The 21,837-nt window shown below is 51.8% G+C and overlaps 1 protein-coding gene across 2 annotated transcripts in view; it reads left to right on the forward strand.

Annotated features, from left to right (window-relative positions):
• The window catches only part of CIB4 (calcium and integrin binding family member 4), a 68,825-nt gene that overhangs the window by 23,335 nt on the left and 23,653 nt on the right, over positions 1-21,837 (forward strand). Inside the window, exons 2-3 of one of the 2 annotated variants that reach the window (XM_089923381.1) lie at positions 355-389; positions 7,186-7,282. In XM_089923381.1, the coding sequence (XP_089779507.1) occupies positions 355-389; positions 7,186-7,282 (132 nt within the window). Of the gene's footprint in view, positions 1-15; positions 390-7,185; positions 7,283-21,837 lie in introns of those variants that run through there. The other variant, XM_089923380.1, reaches the window with a different exon arrangement.

A 21,837-nucleotide genomic window follows, 5' to 3' on the forward strand; every position in this document is an offset into this window, starting at 1 on the left:
TTGAGGTGGCCCTCGCCTTTGCTAAACCTACATCCATCTGACCCGGACCAGCCTTCCGAGGCTTGTCTCTTGCTCCAGAGCCCAGGGTTTTAGCCTTGTCTCCGATTCTTTCTGCAGGTCTGTGCCAACATGCTCCCTCCCAAGACCATCAGAGATGGGGGAGGAGGGTGGGGTACCATTACCTCCTCTGCACCACCCCAGGTATCCACTGCCAAGGGCTGGGAGCCTCCGTTCCCTGGCTGTGCAATGAGAGCACGAGCTTTTTCTCATCAACCCCTGAAGCTCCCTGCTCCCCGGGGGGCCAGGGCAGGGCTGGACAGAGTGGGCAGGTCACCTCTCTGTGGTTTGTTGCAGGCCTTGACCTTCTTGACCAGAGATGAAATCCTGTGGTGAGTAGAGGGGGCCCCCTTTACCTCCCCTTGAGCTGAAGTCTTGCCCTGGTACAGCCTCACTCTGATCCTTGAGTACGGTCCCTGCTCAGAACAGCAGAGTCCTGGAGACGAAGCTGGCAGTGGCCAGGCAGAGACGGACCCCAACCCCGAGGGTCCAAGGTCATGATTCCCAGGGCCTGACTACAGTTGAGTGAAAAGTCAGGCCTTAGGTTGCTATGGGATCCAAGGCAAGGTTTCTTCATAGAATCACAGAGGTGGACAGGGCCTCCCTGGGATGATGAGCAAAAGGAGGAAAGGACTTAGGAAACAGGTCTGAAGCCCGTTTGGCTGCAGAATCCACTAGCTGGGTAAAGTTGATGCGCTGTTGAATCTCTCGTAGCCCTCCCTTCCCTCCCAAGCTTTGCTTCAGTGCCTCTCAGCACTGGGAGTGTGGGTGAGCAGTCCACAGCCCCTGTTCTCATGCAGGTGATGGCCAGTGGGGAAGGCTCCAGGCCAAGACAACCATCACGAGGATCCCTCATGGGACTGCGGAGGGAGTAGACGGCATGGAGATGTGTGAGCGCTCGGCCCGGGCCAAGAGCTCAAACTTGTTAGAGGAATAAAGGAGCTTCACTAAGGCATTGGGGTGGGTGGGGTGAGGTTGGAGTGACGAGACCATCCTTAGACCCACAGGGCTCTCTCCCCTCATTGTCTCAGCTTGGACTCACCCTCCCCAGCATCACGCCCAGCCTGGAAGCCATACTTCCCACTCAGGGTGCCAGGCGGGGCAATGATTCCGCCACAAGCATGAGACTCCCCAGGCACAGATGGGGGCTGAGAGATGGCGGGGGCACAGGGAGTGACAGAGACCAGGGACAGTCACGGGGTTACATCACTTTCACTTTAAAATGAATAGTTGCTCACTTTTTGAAATATAGAAAAATAGGACAAAACTCCAAATAACCAATATCCTACTACCCATATATCCCTTTTGATATTTTCTAAAAAGGAACACTTGAATAAAAATGAAATGAAAATTTAAAAGTAATATGTGAGCATGGCTAGAAAATTCAAGTAGCCTAGAAACTTCTAAGTGAAAAGTAAATGTCAGGGGCTTCCCTGGTGGCGCAGTGCTTGAGAGTCTGCCTGCCGATGCAGGGGACACGGGTTCGTGCCCTGGTCCGGGAAGATCCCACATGCTGCGGAGCGGCTGGGCCCGTGAGCCATGGCCGCGGAGCCTGCGCGTCTGGAGCCTGTGCTCTACAATGGGAGAGGCCGCAACAGTGAGGGGCCCGCGTACCGCAAAAAAAAAAAAAAAAAAAAAAAAAAAAAAGTAAATGTCTCCCTCCCCTTCCCAGGCCTTCTCCCTGAAGATAGCCACTGTTCACAGTTACTTTCACATCGAGGCTTCCAGAAAAAATTTTCATAGATCTACATAAGCATCCTTCAAAAATTTTATCCCATTCATACTGTAGCACTTACCCATTTATAGTGAAGCATCATACTGTCCTCTACCTTTTTTTTTAAGTTTTTATGTTGGCTAGTTTTACATACAGCACATAGAGACCTGCCTCATTCTTTTTAATGGCTAAGGAGCATTCTTTCCTATAAAAGATATATCATTTATTTTACTACCCCCCCCATAATGTACACTTAAGTTGTTTATGGGTTTTAGTTCTACCAAGAATGCTATAGTAAACAAATATTTATGTATGAAGAGCTTATCCAACAGGTCAGATTAAATCCATAAGAGAGATTTCTAGCTATAGAAATGCTGGGCAAAGGGTGGCTATGTTTAAAATGTTGACAGGGATGACGGGATTGTGCTGTACCAATTTATTTTCTCAGCACTTGAGCATGAGTATGCCTGCTCCCCTCTCCATCCAGAAAGTTCAAAGACTCTCACATCGTCTTTGGGTCGCTAGGGCTCCTCACATGTGCCTCATACACCTTGCCTCAGGGAGCTTCTGGAGCCTCCATTAAAATTAATAAGTAAACTAAGTTCTCCATTAAAACTAGTAAGTAAACTAAAAAAAAAAAAAAAGGAAGACAAGGGCACCAGGAAACAGAGGATGTCAAACAATGGAATTACAAAGATGACAGTGAAGAAAAGCCCATGATACTGGGGCATGCAGCAGGCCTGAAAAGCAATGAGTCCAGATTAGAATTAAAGAGTTAGGAGTTCCAAGAGTGATGCCCCCAAGAAAACAAAATGAACCTATAGGTGGTGTAATGTATATAACCATATTGAGAGGAACTTTACAGTTCTGCAGAAAGTTTTGGGATGAAATCATGATAGAAACACTGAAACCTAAGCAAAAGGAAGACAGTGATTATTAACTCTGGGAAAAACAAAGAGTCTTGCAAGAAAGAAAAATGTAATCACGTTGCACTAGGGAACTCAGCTGTGAGCAATGTTTGAATAATACATACATAATATGTAATAATATATACAAATGTAAAAATAATATGTATATAATAATAACATAAACACTGAATTTTGATTCAGGCAAATCATCTTATATTGGGAAGTTAGGGGAAGGAGAAGTAGTATACAGAGAGAGATAAATTCTCTCTTTTTTTTTAATAGTAAGAGGGCACAAAATAAAGTCTATAATGAAAAAAATACCAATAAACGGCAGTATCAGCACTGTCTTTAGAAATACTATGCAAATATTAAGGAAAAACCAAGAGAAATAGCAAATTTTTCTTTTAAATGCCGCCTCTGGAGAGCAGGGGTAAAAAGGTGGTATAGGACACTGGGTATTAGTGATATTAATTGTGAGCCTTATAACGCTATTGGCTTTTTTAACCTATTTATCTGTCTTACTTTGGTAAACTAGACTGGTATATATAGGATGCTACAGTTTTTGTAAAATAAAGTGTTATACATACAATGCATATGCACACACACACAGAGAATACCTTAGGAACGGGACACACACGCGCGCGCGCGCACGCGCTGATCTTAGGTCAGCTCCTCGGAGGGGACCTGGGCACTGACTACATTAGCGTTAGTGTGGACGCACTGTCTGTAACGTGAAGGGGCAGCTTCGATATGGGTGCCCAGCAGCACTTGCCGTGGCTCAGGGAGCAGATGGTACGTGATGCTCAGGGGAGAAAGCAGCCGTCATGGGCTGCCACGGCCAAGTTGAGCCTGACTAAGCTCCGATCACTTTTGAGCAATTTTTCGACGTCACCTCTGACAACGTGCTGTGATTTTCCTACAAACGTGACAAAGGAACGTGGATTGGTTGACTACACTTGGATGGAGTTAGCCAGTTGAAAAAAAGTGACCAAGAGACTGATAAACAGAGGTAATCTTTGCAGGAGAGTGCCTCTGCCCTTGTCTAAATGCTTTCCCACCTGTGGCTTGCATAGGGCCTAAAGACCTGGTCACTGGATCTGCAGACGACACATAATGGGAGAGGCAGACCACATGTCACAGCTTCTTCCCCGTCCAGGGCTGCCTTGGCTCAGCTCTCCAAGAAGGGGTCTGTCCACCCTAAATTTCTAGCCTGTGGGAATCTCCTTTCACATCCCGTTGCTCTCTGAAAAGAGCTGGGTCCCCTTCATCCTCAGCTTTCAGGTCAGCCTTCTATGACTTCTGGTTAAATTTGCTGCCCTAGAAACTCCTGTCTTCCAGATGTCTCTTTGGGCTCCATGCACTGGCCCTCCAGGGCCCTCATCTTCAGCTGTGGCTCTAGACCCCGGGTCTGGGACCTGACTCAAAAAGGGCACGTGTGGCTTCCTTTAGACCTCTGTGGCTGGGCCTGGGTCAACCCAACTCAGTTTGAGCAATTTGGATTATGCTGTATCACTCAGGGATGGCTCCTGACACGATCTAGGGCTCGGGGTGGATCTGACGTGGGAGCCTGAAGCCTTGCCCCTAGCTCCTGCTCAGGCTGACCTGGCCATAAGGCCCCTCTATCCACTTAGCAACCTTGAGGTCCCCCAAATTTTCAGTCTCCAGGCCCCGTCCTGGCCATTAGCCCCTGGTCCTCCTGGAGCACCAGGAGGTCAGCAGGCAGAGTGGTTACACGCTCGCTTCCTGGAAGCCAAAGCCTGGAGTTCGAGGCTCAGCTTTGCCATTTACTTGCCGTGTGATCTTGAGCGAGTTTCTTACCCTCAGGGAGCCTCAGTTTCCACACTCACAAAAAGTGTCATATGTATCAACCTCACATGATTGTTACTAGGACAATAAGATGATCAAATCTGCGTCAGGAGTTAGAGCAGTGCCTGGCACAGGGATCGGCGCTGAGACTGTGGTAGCTGTTATTTTCATGGTATTATCACTTCCTTTTTGCAAATGAGGAAACTGGCTCAGAGAAATGAAGTGATTCGCCCAAAGTCACACAGCTTGGAAGTAGCAGATCATAGGACTAAAAGCCACATTTTTCAAGCTAAAGATAGGGCCATTTATAAAATACCTGCAGGCCGTTCCATGGGGCAAAGAACAATTGACCCCATGGGATGGGAGTGAAGCCCAGGTCGGGGAGCCCAGGCTGGGGTGGAAGGTGTGGAATTGGAGGCTTTCGCTGGAGCCAGGTTCTCAGTGCTACCTGTATAATACAAATACAGAAGCATGTAGAACCTATAGGGGCCTGGGCCCCATGCTAGCCTTGAATGAGAATCTCTAGAGCTGAGTACGGATACTTTCACAAGCTCCTCACATGATTGTAATGTGGGACCCAGTAGAAAAAGGCTAAATTGGAGGGCCTCAGAGGCAAGGATTTGGACAGGATGCCAGAGAGGGGCCCAGAGTGCCTGCACTGGAGGATGGAGGGGGGTGACTGAGACTCATTGGACAGAGGGCAAACGGAGGCCCAGAGTGGACACGGCAGGTCCAAGTCCCGCAGAGCCCGCGGACAGCCCCTCCCCTTGTCTGGCCAGGTGTGGCCGGAGATGCAGCTTGGGTTGCTTGTTTTCTGGCAGGCGGGATGTGTGAGTTTTTCAAATGGCTTTGACTTTTGAGTCTATTAGTGATTAATTCAGAGCTCCATTTAGAGCTAGCTGATCCATATTTGGAGGAGCAGAACATTTTGTGGCAGCCGAGGCGCAGCCACGATTCATCTGCGGGCAGCCCACCCACTTGGCAGCCTGAGAAGGCACGAAGTCTGGGCAGGGCCCTCTCACAGCACCCCCTAACCCAGAAGGCTCTTCAGGGTGGGGGGTTGGGCCTGAGAGTCTTTCACCTGGGTGGGAGGTGGATCCTTTAGAGGTGGGCAGTACAGCCCAAAGAGCCTGGCTTAGGGTTCAGACCCCACTCTACCTCTTCCAAGCTGCATGACCTTGGGCAGACCCCTTCAACTCTCTGAGCCCCGGTTTACGCATCTACGGAAATGATCGCCCCTATACCTCTCACGCAGGGTTGCTGGGAAGATTCAATGAGCTAATATGCTTGGATGCACTCAGCACACAGAGCTTGGGACACAAGAAGGGGGGTGGTAACGGCAGCGGAGGTTCCTTCTTTTCCCCCTGCAGTCCTTCTGAGACCTCCCTCTCTGGGCTCCTGGGGAAGGAGCTTTGGCGTCTGCAGCTCTGGCTTCACGCTTACCCCTGTGTGACCTTAGACAAGGCCAGTTAGTTTACCTCCTTGAGCCTCAGTTTCCTCGTTTGTAAAAGTGAGATAATGGTCCCTACCTTTCAAGATTGTTCTGCAGGTTCCACGAAAAACGTCCATGCGAGCTGGCAGCGTGCAGCAGTCACTCCCAGTGGAGGACCAGGGTGGGGGACGGCGGGAGTAGCCCACCCTGGGCAACGGCCATACAGGTGCCTGGCCTCAGAGAAGTCTTAAAAATTAATATAATGTACTGAAAGTCAGTCTGCTTTTTATCACCCCACAACAGCAATTCTAACAATGACAGTGATCAAATGCTCCTTTGGACTGGGGCAGACCACTGCCAGCGCCCCTTCCCCTTGTAGGCCACTGGACCCTCCAGGGGCGATGGCTTTCCTCTCCTCCTTGCTGTCCTTCAGTGTCCCTCCTCCCACCCATACTCTCCTGGAGACTGTCTCTCCTCCCCCATTTCACACCCCACTTCTTGGCTCTCTCCCCAACTTGTCGGTGTAAAGTCTCTGGCGACAGTTGGGGCCCCATACAAGGCTGACAGAGTTCATTCTCCAGAATGTGGACTGGGGTGGGGGCCACAGGATGAGGGCTTCCCCTCCTGGCCGGGGGCAGAGTTCTCTCCTGCCTGCTTCCTCTTTGTGATCACACAGCCATTTCCCCCTCTACCTGCCTGTGCCTTGTAAACAAAATCCCTTGGAGCGGTGAGGAGGCCTGCAGACAGACATTGATTATTGGATCGATGGGGACAGTTGTTCAGTCCCACAGTCTGGAATCAGCGCACTGGCCTCGGGTGGCTGTGTGATTTGCTGGCTGCAGGCAGCTGGGTTCTAATCCTGGCTCGGCCACACCGACCGAGCGACCTCTTTTCTCTGAGCTGAGTTGAGGGTGGGGCTGGACAGATGGCCTGGGGTGGCATGCTGACATCCCCAAGGCCCTGCTGGTTTCTCCATCGTAAATGAGGGGCTGGAGCGAGAGAGGACAGAAGTCCCTTCCGGTGCACTTGCAGGTTGTTCAGGCTACAGAGCACACATTCACATACCTTTCCTCGAGCCTGGTGTATCTTTGCATCCACCACGGTGCGCTGGGCACACTGGAGCACCAGGGATGTTTCTGGAAGGGTGGAATGATCTATAACTGTTTTCTCTGTGTCAGTTAATTCTGAGTCCCCTTCCTCCAAAGAGAGCCCGTGGGAGAGGGGACCTGCTGGTCCCCACTCCCAGCCCACCACGCCTCTCTTCTTAGCATCCACGACTCCTTCCTGAAGCTCTGTCCCCACGGGAAGTACTACAAGGAGGCCACCTTGACCATGGACCAGGTCAGCTCCCTGCCAGCTCTGAGGGTGAGTTCACGGGGTGGGGTGGAGGGGGTGGGGGCGGCCTCCCTGGGATCTGCTGAGGCGCGGAAAGCACTGGCCTCAGTGTCCTCACCTGTGAAATGGGTGGAGTGGTGGGCCGGCTCAGATTCCATGTGCTCCCTGAGGCCCTGTGCACTCCAACAGGCTGTGTTTGCACGAGCTGCCAATCTTTTAGGGACCGTCCTTGAGCTTTTGTCCCTGTTGTGAAAAGACCCTGCCCTTCCCCCAGGGTGCCTGGAAGAGCCCAGAGGTGCACGATAAAAGGGCTCCCCAATCAATCCTGAGATTTTAATTAAACTTTGTGCAAAGCATAGAGAGGCAATGCCAGCTTAACAAATCACAGCAGTGTCAGGCTTCCTGATTTTTCATTCGGATCTTGGCAGAATAATGGTTTGAAGGTGTCATTGTGCAATGAGAGCCCATCTTCATTTCTGTCTGGAGCAAGACAGGTTCAGAGAGCTGTGGGTGCCTCTTTAAAGAGGGCCGGGGGCGGGGTGGCAGGAGGGGTTCTGAGGGAGAGATGGTGGGCGGGGGAGGGGCGGCCCCTCCGAAGTGACAGACCTGTTCTAGGGCAAAGACCGAGAAGGAACACATAGCCCGGGACTTGCAGTAGAGGCTGGAACTGAGAAGACGAGGGAACCAGAAGGGGTGTGGGATCTCTGGGGGAGCTGGGAGCAGAATCCTCAAAAAGGTGACATCATTGGAGAACGTGTCTATCCCAGATGCAAAATGGGGAGCCTGTCCTCCAGGGACCCCCTCCTCACACACACAGCCCTGCACACCCTCACACCCGCAAACACTCAAACACAAGGCGGGGGACTTCTCCCAGACCTAGACTGAGAGGCAAGGCTGAATGGGGAGCTTCTGCCCTCCCCTCCCTGGGCAGGCGGTTGGTATCACTGTTCAGTCCCAGAATATCTGAATGCTAAGCTTGGAAGGAAACTTAGAAACCACCAGTCTAGCCACTTTCCAGTGTTCTCCACTCTGGTTTTATCCATCGGAAAACTGAATCCCCAAGAGGGAAACAGCTTACCCAGGGCCACATGACACGGCAGAGCCTGGAAGTCAGGCAGGACTCTGACCCCACGGCCGGGCCTGCACTTCCAGTCAGGGCTTGGCTCAGTGCTGACATGTGTCTGGGGCTGCCAGGCGCCTTGGGGAGCAGCTGGCAAAGACCCGCCCTAGAGGGCTGGTACAGAGGGTGCTGCATGACCAGTGGCCCCAGCGCTCTGGATGGACCCAGCACACCCTAGTCACGCTTGGGGGCTCTGATCTGAGTCCCAGAGGAGAAATCACTGGACTAGGTCAGAGGGCTGGGTCCGGGCCCAGCTCCATCACACTCCACGGATGACACATCTCCCCTCTAAGTTTAATCTCCGGTCTGTAAAATAACATGCACACCCTGCGCTGTGTAACAGACCTTGCAGGGATGAGCCATGGTCCTCTGCAGCCTCCATTTTGCTCGCCTTCCTCTCCCTCTTCTTGGGGTCTGGGGTGGGGCTGCCAAGGCTGGAGAAGAATGGAGGAGGGGCAGATGGGCACTTGGGCAACAACCCCGGGTGGTCTGGGGTCTGCTTGGCCGCGGGCTCATCACCTGGCAGACAAGGGCTGGGGGCCGATGCAGCAGAAATGTCAGGCTACTGTAAAGTGCTGTGATGTGTGAGGGGCTGTGGGCGGACCACCGCCCCAGGGCGAGGCCACAATCTGGGTCATCTCTGGAGCCCTAGAGCCCCAGGAGTTTGTTCACTGGACAGTGGCTGGGGACTGAGACGGGGTCTTGGGACGAGAGTAATTTTACATTTCTTATTTCATCCTTCTAAACGATCATTAGTTTATTCTATCCTACAAATAAAAACCACATCGTTGCAGAAAAACTGGAAAACACAGACAGAGAAGCAAAAATATGGTAAAAATCATCACGTAGCCTACCTCAGGGTATGACTGTCATGATCATCTTGCCTTATTTCTTTCCACACTTTTTTTTTAATGTGGATATATAAGTGTTTATTGGGATCACACTGACTTTTTTGCTTGTTGCTTTTTTTTTTCTTCCCCTTTTTAGTTTCTTTGTTGCTTTTCCAACTGGTTCTGAACAACCAGTACCATCTCATGAATTGAGGACACGGAGCCTTTGCCACATCTAGAGAACTAGGGGACAGGGCATAGGGCCAGGACCGGAAGAGCTGGCTTTGAACTCACTTGCTAGGCAAGTGATCTCAAGCAAGTCACTTCACAAAAGGAATGATTGAGGGTGAGGGGGAAGCAAATAGACCCCAGCAAAAGACTAGGAGGGAGGGGTGCAGCGTGGAGCTGTTTTCCTGCAAGTGAAAGGCCTGGCTCTAGGTGCTCCCAGGCATAGGCATGGGTCCAAGGACGTAGGTTTCTCCACAGTAGAAGGAAGCACTTTTTAATCATCAGAGCTGCATGCAGAGGGAATGAGCTCCCTGTCCCTGACGGGCACCAAGCGGGAGGCTGGCCAAGCATTCAGCTGGGGTGTTCTAGCACACACCTAGGTATCAGAGGAGACTGGACTGCGTGCACTGGTGCCCTCCTCACCCTCCGGGTCTGAGGTTCTGATTCTACCCTGGAGCTTGGTCTTACTCTCCTTTGTGTCATCTACCACAGTGTGTCCCAGACTTTGGACTTCATAGTCCGATAAAATCCACCACCCCCCCACTCAAAAAATTATTATTTTGAGGAAGGACTAGCTAGAAATGCCAACTTTCCAATTTTGCAAGTAAGGACTTAAAACATGTCTCCACAATCATCATTTCATTTTTAAAAGATGTTCATTTTAGAACAAAAACGTAAGAAGGATCTAATCCCAGAAGCAATAACAGTTCTTTCCACACACATCCCCTTTTGTTCTTATTTTTCTCCCTCTGTTACTTTGTCCCTGATCATGCCTGGTCCTCAGACTAGCATTTGGGGTTTTAGATCCAGGAATTAAGTTTCCGTCTGTGCCTTTCCTATCTCGGTCGAAGCAGAAAGCTGACTTCCCAAAAGGAGCAAGGAGAGGGTTGATGGGAGGTGGGGCCCCAAGTGTCCCCGTGTCCTCTGCGGCCCCAAGGACGGGAGCTGGGTGACTCACCCTGCCCAGAACACATCTCTGGAAAAGCATTGAGAACGGGGCCCCAGGGAGCTCTGGGTACTGGTATTACTTGGCTCAGGGTCCTGAGTGATCTGGGAAGAAAGTTCTGTTTTCTTAACTTGGATCCACTCGTGGAAAAAGTAGGTTGGTTAATATTGGGAAGCGTCTGTCTGTCAGCGGAGGGCAAGGCAACAGCGGCCTGGGCAGCAGAGGCTAGCGGAAAAGCCTGACCACAGGAAGGCCCTGCTGGGCCAGGACGCACTGCCCCTTTTTACCGAGAAGTTTCTGTTTTCTTTTTGTCTGCCGCTCTGTTTGGTGTATTTAGAAGTGAATTAGCTCAGTGTTTCTGTTCTTGTAAATAATGATCTTGCTTTCTGTAAACATGAATGAGGAGTGGCATGGTGTGACCCGCTTGGGTTTCTAGTTTCTGGGACCAGGACAGCCAGCAGCAAGACCTGGGGGGAAGGTACTGGGGTCTCACAGGGGGTCTGGTGGAAGCTCCCACACTGAACAGGGCCACCGCGCACCTCCGGCCTCTTCCCACCTCCCTTTCTGGGGTTCCTGCAGGCAGGTGGTCTGTACACAGCCTGGTGCCTACTACGTTTTATCCCAGCATCAACTCTGTAAAAGCACTGAGAGGCTTGGGAACCCGTCCGAGGTGTCAGGAGACGTTCCAGGTATGGCTCCTAAGGTTTCAGCTCCAGTGTGGTTTCCATCCATCCCCAGTTTTTCTGGGCCTTTCGGAGGCCTGCCTATAGGCTACTTAGAATAGCTTGCAATAAACTCACTCCCGTCTCTTCTCGTGTATATTTCATCTTCCTCCCTTTGCTCTTTCTCCTGGGAGTTTTCCTCAACTTTATCTTCATGTCCAATTTAGTTTTTCACTTCTGCCATCATGATTTTCGTTTCCAAGGGCTCATTTTTATTCTCTGTTTATTTCTCTTTCTTTTAATAGTATGCTCTCATTTTTACTGGATGTAATGTCTTCTCTGATTTGTAATCCAAGGTGCTTTTTTCCACTAGCTTGTTTGGGTCACCATCTCTCATGTCAGAAGCCTTCCTTGGGTACTTGGTAACTGTCTGCTCATAATTAAGAGTGGGAGGTGGTTGCTAAAAAGCTGTTTCAGAACTCCAGTCTCTGGGTGGGGTTCATCGACTGGGAGCTTCCCTGAAGGGTGAACTGAAGGGACCATTTCTTGAGGACAGTCAAGAACAGGAGGAAAGTTCTGGCTGTCAGGATCCTGGAGCTCAGCTGGGGAGGAATCACTGAGTAACCGCTGCTGTTCCCCTGTGTCCTCTCTGTCTTTGTGGGTCACGCCTCTAAAGACTGCTTTACTATAATTTTAGTGGGTATTGGAAGGGAATGAAAAGAGATGCAAGGGTTCAACCTGCTATCTTTATCCAGGATTGACACCTGATTTCCTGATGTTCAGTAATACGTTTCAAAAATGTTTCCAAAACACCCACTCCTCATTGCTGCTGGGATCTTGAGGGTCTCAGAATCTTCCACGCAGACAGCAGCTGCCCCCAAACTTTTCTCCTGGAGAGCTCTCCACGTCCGACCTCCCAGATGCTCCGCTTGGCTGGTATCCTCAGAGCCTTGCTCCCTGCTCTCCCCTCCCGTCCCCACACCGCCCTGCAGCCCAGCCAGGCTGCTCGGGGAGCCCCCTCCCTCCGCACGGACCCCTGGGAAAGGTCACTCTTTGTCGTGTTGATTATCAGAGGGCAATTCCCACGGAGAAGAGACATTTTTTGGAGTCTGATGAATAGGGCTTCCCACACCCGGTCCTTATCCATTCACCCCAGGAGTAGTTATTAGGCATTTACTATATGTTGTATATGGAGTGAGGTCTTGGGGGCTTAGAAGGCCTTTTCTCAGCAAATTCAGGGATAAGAACAAACAGGAGAATCGCAAACCTTGGGGGCTTTGCAGAGCTCAGATTCTCGACTCCAGTGCCCAATGCTGGGGCCCAGATAGGCTCACAAAGGCTACACGGTGGGCACAGTCCCTCCCAGAGAGACCCAGCCCAAGACACCTTGGTCATGCTGTTGGTGCCCCTCCCAACTTCTTAGGATGCTGAGCGGCTTCTGGGGCAGTCAGGCAAGTCTGGGCACAGCACCCCTCCCCAGGGGCCGGGGAAGGACCTTCCTAGTACTGTCCTGTGGCTGGGCCAGGGTCAGGGCTCAGCACTTGGGCGCTGCACTCAACTCTCCCGGCAGCCCTCGGCTGGCTGAGTCATTATCTGCCTTGACAGCTGGGGAAGCAGAGGGTCAAAGGGGGTAAGCAATTGGTCCAGTGAAAACTCTGTTATTATAAATGACCATCCTGCTCCGTCTGGCGGAGTCCCTGGCTGGAAGGGGTCCGAAAGGCCTTTGGGTTCTCTTCTTCCATGGGTGATGGCACACCCAGGAAGAATTGGAATCCACCTGTCCATCTGAGAAGCGGTTGGGGCGGAGGGATGGCAGTGACTGACTCTGGGGGTCTTCCTAGTGCAGTTGTGGATCAGCTTTGTCAGAGCCTTTTCATGGCCGCCTCGACAGATGAAAAATCTAAGGCCCACAGATGGGACATGACTGTTCAAGGTCAAGGGCCCATCAGAGCCTGCGCCAAGGTTGGAACCCACGCCTCCCGCTCCAGCCAGGCTATTTCCATGCGGCACGTTCTGAACTCCCACCACATCCTCGGGAAGCTCCGACTGAGGTTTGATCCCTATGAGGAGCTGGCCTGCCTGCCCCTAACATTCACCTCTTGGCTCCCATGAGCTCAGGGCTGTCCTCCGAGTGTACCACATTCAGCCAGAGAGCAGAGAACTGGACAAGGAGGGAAGGCAGCAGGCCAGGAGCGGGTGGGGCTGTGTTGCTCACCCACGGCCCAAGCCAGGACAGCTGGACCCAGTGATAATCCTCATGCTGTATTTAGGCCACTGCCCTGAACCCCTCCCTCCCCCGTAGATATTCTCCCTGGCTTGCTGAAAAAACAAAGAAGCAGATTGGATGGTTATAGCAATTCTACTTTCCAGCCCCAAACGTCCACTGCCATTAGCCGAGTGCCTCTTGGTTACAAGTCCTGTTCATACTCTGCCTTGTTTGCTTCTCACCACGTCTGTGAAGCACGGCGTACCTCCCTACACTACAGGCGAGGAAGCCGAGTCTAAGTTAAAAGCTCTATCCACAGTCCCACAATTGGAAAAATGCATTTGTATCCAAGACCTGTTTGTTCCCCATACTTCTTCATCTACTAGGGAGGATGAAATCAAGGTTTCCAAGCAGGCAACACATGTGGGTGTGTGTATGTATGTCTACATGTGTGTACATGTAGCAGGGGGAGGAAGGAGCATGGGGAGGAGCTGGCGGGCTGGACAGTTGGTGATTGAGGGGGGAATGGCTTTCCCATCTCTGGCTGGGTGACCTGCCGAGCCCACCCTTGGGTAGCAGATGACACATGTGTGCCTCGTGTACTAGGGAGGTTTGCACTTAGGTCCAACTCGTTTCGGGAGGGCACCTCCCACAGCCCAGCCTCTCAGGCTCCTGAGGCAGGCCTGGGAATTGTCGGATTCCCTAGTCCCCAAGCCAGGCCCCACCCCTAGTGCCCGGACTCCCGCGTGAACAAATGTTCCACTGAGAAAGGAGAGAGAACAAAGGGCCGGGCCTGGCCTGCCAAGCACCCCAGCCCAGCCTCCCAGGCTCCCACCCCAGGCCCACCCCCACTCACAGGGCCTGAGGCCACTCTGAGCCTTTCATCTCATCGGCTGGCTCTCCCAGCCCTCCCTCCCAAGATAAATACTGGGGGTGACCTGGGGCCTCCCCACATGGAGCTGGCCACTGCAGCTCTCACCCACCCAGGGCTGTGGGCAGGGCCACCTCTGTCCATTCAGCAGAGTTAAGACAGCAGCCTCCCTGCCCCACCCCTTGCCAGCCCAGCCTGCCCTGAAATCTGTGCTGTGGCCTCGCACACACATCATCTCATTTAATCCTCAAAGTTATCCTCACTTACAGCCCGCAAGCAGAGGATCAAAGGGGTCACACAGTTGATGAAAGGCAGTGGAGTCTCAACCTCCAGCACTCACTGCCCCCCCCCCGCCCCCCGCTGCACCCCGAGAGGGAGGGTCCTAATTCCCTGATGCGGAGTCAGAGGTGGGAGGGCAATCTGGCAGCTGGCTCACTCCCCGCATTTTCAAGCATCATTAGATCTTTTTCTGACAACTTCATCAGTTAGCAGGGCTCAGAATTGGCAAAAATCCTTATTTAGACATTCAGCCAAAGAATTAAGAAGTGGTTCGTTTCAGAAAAAGCTCAGTGATGTAGGCCGCAGTCTCTGCTCCGGCCTGAGCAGCCAGCGGCAGACCGATGGGATCTGGCCTCCAGCCTTGGCTGCAGCACAGACACCAGCAGCCTTGGGCGCGTCACTGCTCTTCTCAGGGCCTCAGTTTCCTCACCTTCCAAACGGATCCCTCGCAGGTAGTTAGGAAAGCCTGGACGGTAGGGGAGAGCCCTGCGTGCTGGTTTTAGCTTTTCCCTCCTCTGGCTGACTGGCCGTGGGCCAACTCCCTCCTCCTTGGCCTCAACTTTCCATCTAGACTCCAGGGCAAGTCACAGGAGTGCCCCTAAACTGGGGGCCATGGGGCTGGAGGGAGCCTGTGGGATGGCCAAGGGCAGCCCTTCCCCCAGTGCACCCCAATGGATGATTCTGTACTTGCAGAGGCCTCTGGTTCGTACCTCTAGAAGGAGGCAATGTGTAGCCCTCTCCCTGCTTGCCTGGGTGCAATTTGCTCGACCCATGTTTCACATTGTGGCAGGGGGCAAGGGGCGGGGAGCGGAACTGGAGAGCGTTTGATGTTCATTTGTACGGAGCTTGACCACCCCCTACCGCCTCACATGTCGCATCTTATTGGACCTTGTCGCTGACCCTGGGAGGTAGCTATGGTGACTGTCTGCAGTTCGAAGCAGAATCAAACCAGGATGGTTGACCTCAAGTCCTACTCGCTTTGCTTCTTATCACATCTCTTCTGAGAGGTATTTCTCATCCAGCCACACCCACCTAGGCCTTTAATTCATTCTGTCGATGATCCATGTTTCTCCCAAATTTCAAATCTCCTAAGAGCACTGGCGAGGCAGTTGCCCCGTGGAGGGAGAGTGAACTCCAGAACAAGGCGGGCCTGAGTCTGAAGGCTTCAGGGCGAGTCACTCAACTCCTCAGAGCCTCGACTTCCTAACCTTTGAGATGGGAAGGACGAGCCCCCTTTTAGGGCATCGGGATCCGCTGAGACGCGTGCCCGGCCCTCTCCAGGTACATACACCATCCCATCGCTGTCCCTGTGCGCGCTACCTGGGAGTCAAGGCGAGGTTGACCAGCGCGTTGCTGGAGGAGAAAGCAGAGGCCGTGGCAGGTGGAGGGCCTGTTGGTGGCAGAGCCAGCAGTGGCCGGGCAGGGACCAGGTGCCCCGAGTGCACCGACCGGCTCCGCTGGGCTCTGCCCACTGGGAAAGGCATTCACGTGGCTGAGGTGAGAAGTGAACCCGGGGTTCCTTCCAGAGGTGGTGCCTCCTCCCTCCCCACAGCAGGTGACACTGACGGGATCATTTTGAAAGTAGAGCTCACACCCGAATTCCCCAGTGGCCCAGAGGGAACAGGCTGCAGTGGGCTTGGGGACATGCTTGTCCAGCACCTTGGTCCCAGTCCTGCGCTCTCAGAGCACAAGATAAACAAACCCCATCTCAGCTTTTCAAGAGTCCTGGTCCCCAGGGCCCTTCTCAGCCTGCTGGCTTGAGGCTTTATTCCACTCATGTCTTTTCTGATAACTTCATTTGTGGCCCCAGAGACCTCAGGCTTGTTTAAAAATAGAAAAATAAACAACATTGTTCCTGAAGTGCCCCCACCCCGCTTCGGGCCTCCTAATGAGGTGCTGGCTGGGCTGGCTGGGGCTCTGTTCCCAGGATTTTCAACCCCCTGCAGGCCTTGGGCCCCTGCTGCCTCTGCTTCCCAGCGGCACGGGTGTGGGGGAGGGCTGGTGCCGCCTGCCTGGAGCTCTAGGCCAGCACGGCTCCGCACAGCTGGACCCATTCACCCAGGCAGAAGGCCAGGTCGGGCCCCTTGCAGGCCCAGCCACAGAAGGCCCTGCGAGGGAGTTTCCCCTCTTCTTAGCTCTGGCCTCAACCCCTAACAGAACACAGGCCCCTTCTGTGTGCTGGGCACTGGATGAGGCCCCCAGGATGCAGCCCCTCAAGTCTCCCAGGCACATCAGGCTTGTTGTTCAAAGTCCTGGACTGGAGTTTTCCTTTTCTGTGTGACCTCAGTTTTCCCCACGTGAAAAATGGACCTAACGACAGCAGCCCTGCCTACCTCGGAGGGTTTTATGCAGCCTGCGTGAGAAGATGGCTGTGAAAATGCTAAAATGCAACAGGCAGGTGGATGGGATTTCAGGCAGCTTCAGAGAGGAATAGCACCTGGAGGCAGGGAGCGTCTGTGCCCCTCTGAGTGGTGGGACCCCTCTGAGTCTTTTCTTTCTTTAATTTTTAATTAATGTAGAGTTGATTTACAGTGTTGTGTTAGTTTCTGCTGTACAGCAAAGTGATTCAGTTATGCATATGTATGTGTGTGTATATATATATTCTTGTTCGTATTCTTTTCCATTATGGTGTATTACAGGATATTGAATATAGTTCCCTCTGCAATACAGGAAGACCTTGTTGTTTATCCATCCTATATATAAGAGTTTGCATCTGCTAACCCCAAACTCCCAGCCCCTCCCTCTCCCACCTCCATCCCTTGACAATCACAGGTCAGTTCTCTATGTGTGTGAGTCTGTTTCTGTTTCACAGATATGTTCGTGTGTCTTGAATTTTAGATCCCACATATAAGTGATACCATATGGTATTTGTCTTTCTCTTTCTGACTTAACTTCATTTAGCATGATAATCTCTAGGTCCACCTGTGTTGCTGCAAATGGCTTTAATTCAGTCTTTTTTATGGCTAAGTAGTATTCCTTTATATATATATATACATATATACACCCCACATCTTTATGCATTCATCTGTCAACATTTAGGTTACTTCCATGTCTTGGCTATTGTCAACTGGGATTGCTGAGTGGCATTGCTGGTTCATATGGTAGTTCTATTTTTAGTTTTTTGAGGAACCTCTGTACTGTTCTCCATAGTGACTGCACCACTTTACATTCCCACCAACATGGGGAGTCTTTAAACACGAGCATCAACCTCACACCAGGGTTTAGATGGACGGGAGCAGTGTCCCTGGATAGCCACCAGGCTGGTGGAGGGACCCAAAGCCACACCACTGGGTAGGTGGCTAAGAAATGGGGGTGTTTCCCTTGAAGAAAGACTCGGGAGGACGTAACCCTCTTTACGAATCTGCTGGAGGGTGAAGGAGGAATTAGATGGGCTCCGAGGGTAACCCTAAGGTGCGAGGGAAAAGTGACCCTGGGGCTAAAATTCCTAAACAGATCGCACTCTTGGAAACAAGACTAGGCTCATCCTGGGATGAAGTGCCGGGGGACCAGGCTTCAGCTGTGGGTGGGCCGCTTGCCCAGGAAGTTGACGCAGAGACAGTGTCCTTCCATCGGCTGAAAGTCTCTGCATTCTGAGCCCCGGCCAGGCTCTGTGAGAGGAGTCACCCACCTCCCTCTTTCTCCCTGAGGCCAAATGCCAGAGGAAGCGCTCCCAGCAGGCTGACCCAGCGCTGAGGGGAACTGAAGCAGCTGCCGTGACCCAGACGCCACTTCTCAGGCAGCAGAAAAGTAGAACGTCAGGTTCTCTTCGGAGATGGCTGGAGGCACCACCTTCATCCTGCCCCCCGGCTGCTCTGGATCCACAGCCTCTCCCTTGTCCCGCCCCACGAGTACCCCCAGGACTCAAGCAGCCCCCCTCCAGGAGGGTAGTCAGCAAAACAGCTGGCGGGGCAGCTCTGGGTCAGGGGCCAGCTCCTGCGTTGCACAAGCCGTGCCCTGCCTGGCCAGATGCTTCTGCTGCTGTTCTCCCGGGCAAAGGGCCTCCCAGGATAGGGAGACTCACCTGGGAGAGGGGACCGAAGTGGCTCCGCCTCCGTCCTCAGATGCCATCCTGCTTAGAGAGGCCTCAGAACCAGCAGGCGGAAAGGGAGGCCGGGGACCACGGTGCTTTCCCAGGCATACCAACAAAGAGGGTAGGACGGCAGCGCGAGAGAGCCGACAATGCTCTTCAAACCTGGTACAATTATCAGGAAAAACGAAAATTGCTCACTACTTGCTAGTTACCAACCTACGGCTGCATATTTTGGGATGTATCTGGAAAGGGACAGGCAGAGACCATGAGATGACCTGGGGCCTCCTTCCACCGAACTTCCATTCTCAGGAGCATTCCCTGCCGGGCCTTGAGAAGAGCAGCCCACTGCTCTCTGGGTCTGGGAGACAAGAGTGTAGATCTGCCTGGAGTCCAGCCCTTGCCCCATAGAAAGCAAAGCAGAAAAGAGAAGCAAAGCTCTTGCTTCCAACCTCTTAGGAGGAAAAGCTTGTTTACTTGCTTAGCAAATTGTCTCTGGAACTTACGTTCTTTTTTAATTTACTTTTTGTTTATTGTTAAAATCATATGTTGACATTAAAATACATTTTCTAAAAATGAATTCCTTAGCACCCAACCATCCTAACAGAAGTTGTCATTTTTATATTTTCTTTTGCCACTTTTCCCCCAAGCACACTTTATTTTACATCACTGCAGACAAACAGATATGATTTTATTTTGTGCTCTTTCTCCATTAGGCCTAAGTGTTTCTTCGTGTTGCTATGTGGTCTGTGTTGGCATCATTTTAATGGTTGCATAATTGCATTGAGTTCTGATTTACTAAACCATCCCCTCATTGCAGGCCATTAACATTGTTTCCAGGTTTGGATATATATTTTTTGATGCTATAAATACTTTTTCAATAAACATCCTCATGTATAACTTTCCTTATTTTTTAAAAATTATTTTCCTGTTTAGATTTCCAGGTTCTCCTTGGAGGCATGAGATAGATAGGGCCGTCCACTCTGGGAATCTGAACTCTGCAACCATTAAAATGATAATTATATTGACTATGTAGCAGCACGGAAAAACATTGACGTCTCATTGGGGGCGGGGCACAAAATAAGAAACTGGGCTGTTAGATATCCTTAACCCAAGTCAGTGATAAAAGATAGAGCCCTGTGACGCATCGCTAGAGACCACTCTCCAAGTTGACATAGATGCATAAATGTCATTTTGCACGCGGTTTTTCAGTAGGCACTTGTGTGTGTCGTCCAGTCCGTGTCCTCCATCCTCCATGAGGGTATTGTGTGAGCACTTCCCCAGATGTGCCGTGTGGCGGGGGCTGCAGAACTCCCAGTGGCTCCTGTGAGCCAGCATCAGCCCATCCTGTCACACCCCCTCAAATGCCGGGATTCGCAGGACACTTTTTACCCTTCCTCTTGGTCGTCTTTGAGCCGCATTAGCACCAGCCATAAGCATGCTCTTGGCTCTCAGCCTGGACCCCTGTGGTGACCCAGGAGCTTGACATATCTGTGTGCATTTTTTTTGGTTTGTTTTCATTTTGATCCAGCGTCTTCCTGGAACACACTCTATGCAAAGAGCTCAGGTCTGAGGGTCAGGCAGACCTGAGATCACATTCTTGTTCTTCCTCTTACTTGGTGAAGTTATAAAAGCTTTCTGCCCCTTGGTTTTCTTCATCTATACAATGGACTTAACAACATCTGCTGCTCGGGTTGATTTAAAGGATAAACGGGACAACTTACGTCCACGTGACTTACATAGCACCTGATACGCAGTAAATGTCTAACAAGCACCAGTTTCTCTCCTTCCTGCTTCTCTCCTTGGGCCCAAGGGAAAGTATGGATAAGGTGTAGTGCCCAGACGTCTGGCCAACAGTAGGTGCTCAGTGAACGCCTGGGTGATGATGAATCATGGCTGGCTGGCTGGGCCCTTAGCAGTCAAGGGCAGGCTGCTGGGGGTGGGCCGATGTTCCCAGGATACAGGGGGAAGAGCAGAATAGGAAGTTGGGGGTTTCAAAACTCCAATAATCCAAAATATCAGGGACTGAAATAACACAGGACCTTTGAGTTGCTTTGGTTTGGATTTTCAAAGAGTCACTGGGCATCACAGGGAGAGAGAGTAGCAGCTGCGGGTGACAGAGGGGCTGTGGTGTGAGCCCATTTCAGTTTATATCAGTTGATTCAAAGTGAGGGGCAAAATAGATCAACTGTTGTCACTTAGATGTATTAACAAAAGAGAAATTGTCATCCTGACGCAAAGATACACATTTTACAGAGTTCACAGGGGAATATGTTCCCAGGGTGCCTGGGGTGAGTGTCCCCAAACAGCTGCAAAGCAGCCCCGACACCATCTGAGGAGCCCTCCTGCTTATAGACAGGAAGGCAGCTTATAAACAGTGGGCCAGCACCAGGAGGGCTGGGGCCAGGGCAGCCCTGCCGCCCCATTCCCACTCCCATGAGAAGCAGAGTGGCTCCTGATCCGGGCTCTTCTCTGAACTGCCTGCTGCCTAGTCTGCCCTGGGGTGACATCATCACCTTAGTCACCGCTTCCCGCTCCGCACAACCTGCCTTTAAAGTACAGGTACAGCTTGTGTTTTAACGGGTTTTCATATTGGCTGTTGGGAACTCTGTTTGCTTTTTCCACAGAAAAATAGCAATTTTTTTCTTGTTATCCTAGTAATTCCATAAAACAGCAAAGCTAGAGGACCGAACCAGGGAGTCGTTCATTCAACAATAGCACTTTATTTGGTGCTCTGGTAGAAGTGGTTTCCCTCAGAAGGGCTAAGGTGGTAAATGGAAACATTTCCTAAATAAATCTGGCAGAAATTGGACGAGGGAAGTTAGAGGGAAAACCGTTAAAGGACATGCTTGTAGCAGAGACAGTTTGTCACAGGTGGAGGTGACTGTGAGCGATGAGAGAGCAGGAGAGGGAGGTCCACGTGGGTTGGGGTGATGTAACTTGCCTGCCTCTGCAGGGCCCGGCCACAGCCTGTTGGCTGCGGGGAGGGGTGGGTGGAGGGAAGTTAGAGGGAGCAGAAGGGAGCTTTGTGAGGTGTCTCTGCAAAACACGTGTTTTCAGGCTGGGTGTTTGCCCTGGAGCGAGGCTAGAGGCTGCCCGTGCTGTACACCCCTACCCCGGTCTTTGCTGGCTGGGAAGCTGTGTCCTGGAATGGACAGTACGGGGCAGGGGAGTGGGGTAGACAGCATGTCATGTCATGTCTCTGCCATCTATTAGCACTGTGACTTTGACCAGGTCACTTAGTGTAGTATGTGGGTAGCTTACTAAGGCACAGATCCTTGGGCCCTGCCCCTAGAGGTACCGACTCAAAGCCACCGGTGGGTTAAGGAAGGTGAATTTCGATTAAAGCTCCCTGTGGGACTCAGCCGCACAGCCGGTGTGTTAGCTTCTCTGTGATTCCTTATCGTCAACTGCAA

This window comes from Delphinapterus leucas, chromosome 13 (assembly GCF_059928025.1).
Source record: "Delphinapterus leucas isolate spDelLeu-1000000601 "Yukka" chromosome 13, BTC_Dleu_Yukka2, whole genome shotgun sequence".
NCBI lineage: Eukaryota > Metazoa > Chordata > Mammalia > Artiodactyla > Monodontidae > Delphinapterus > Delphinapterus leucas.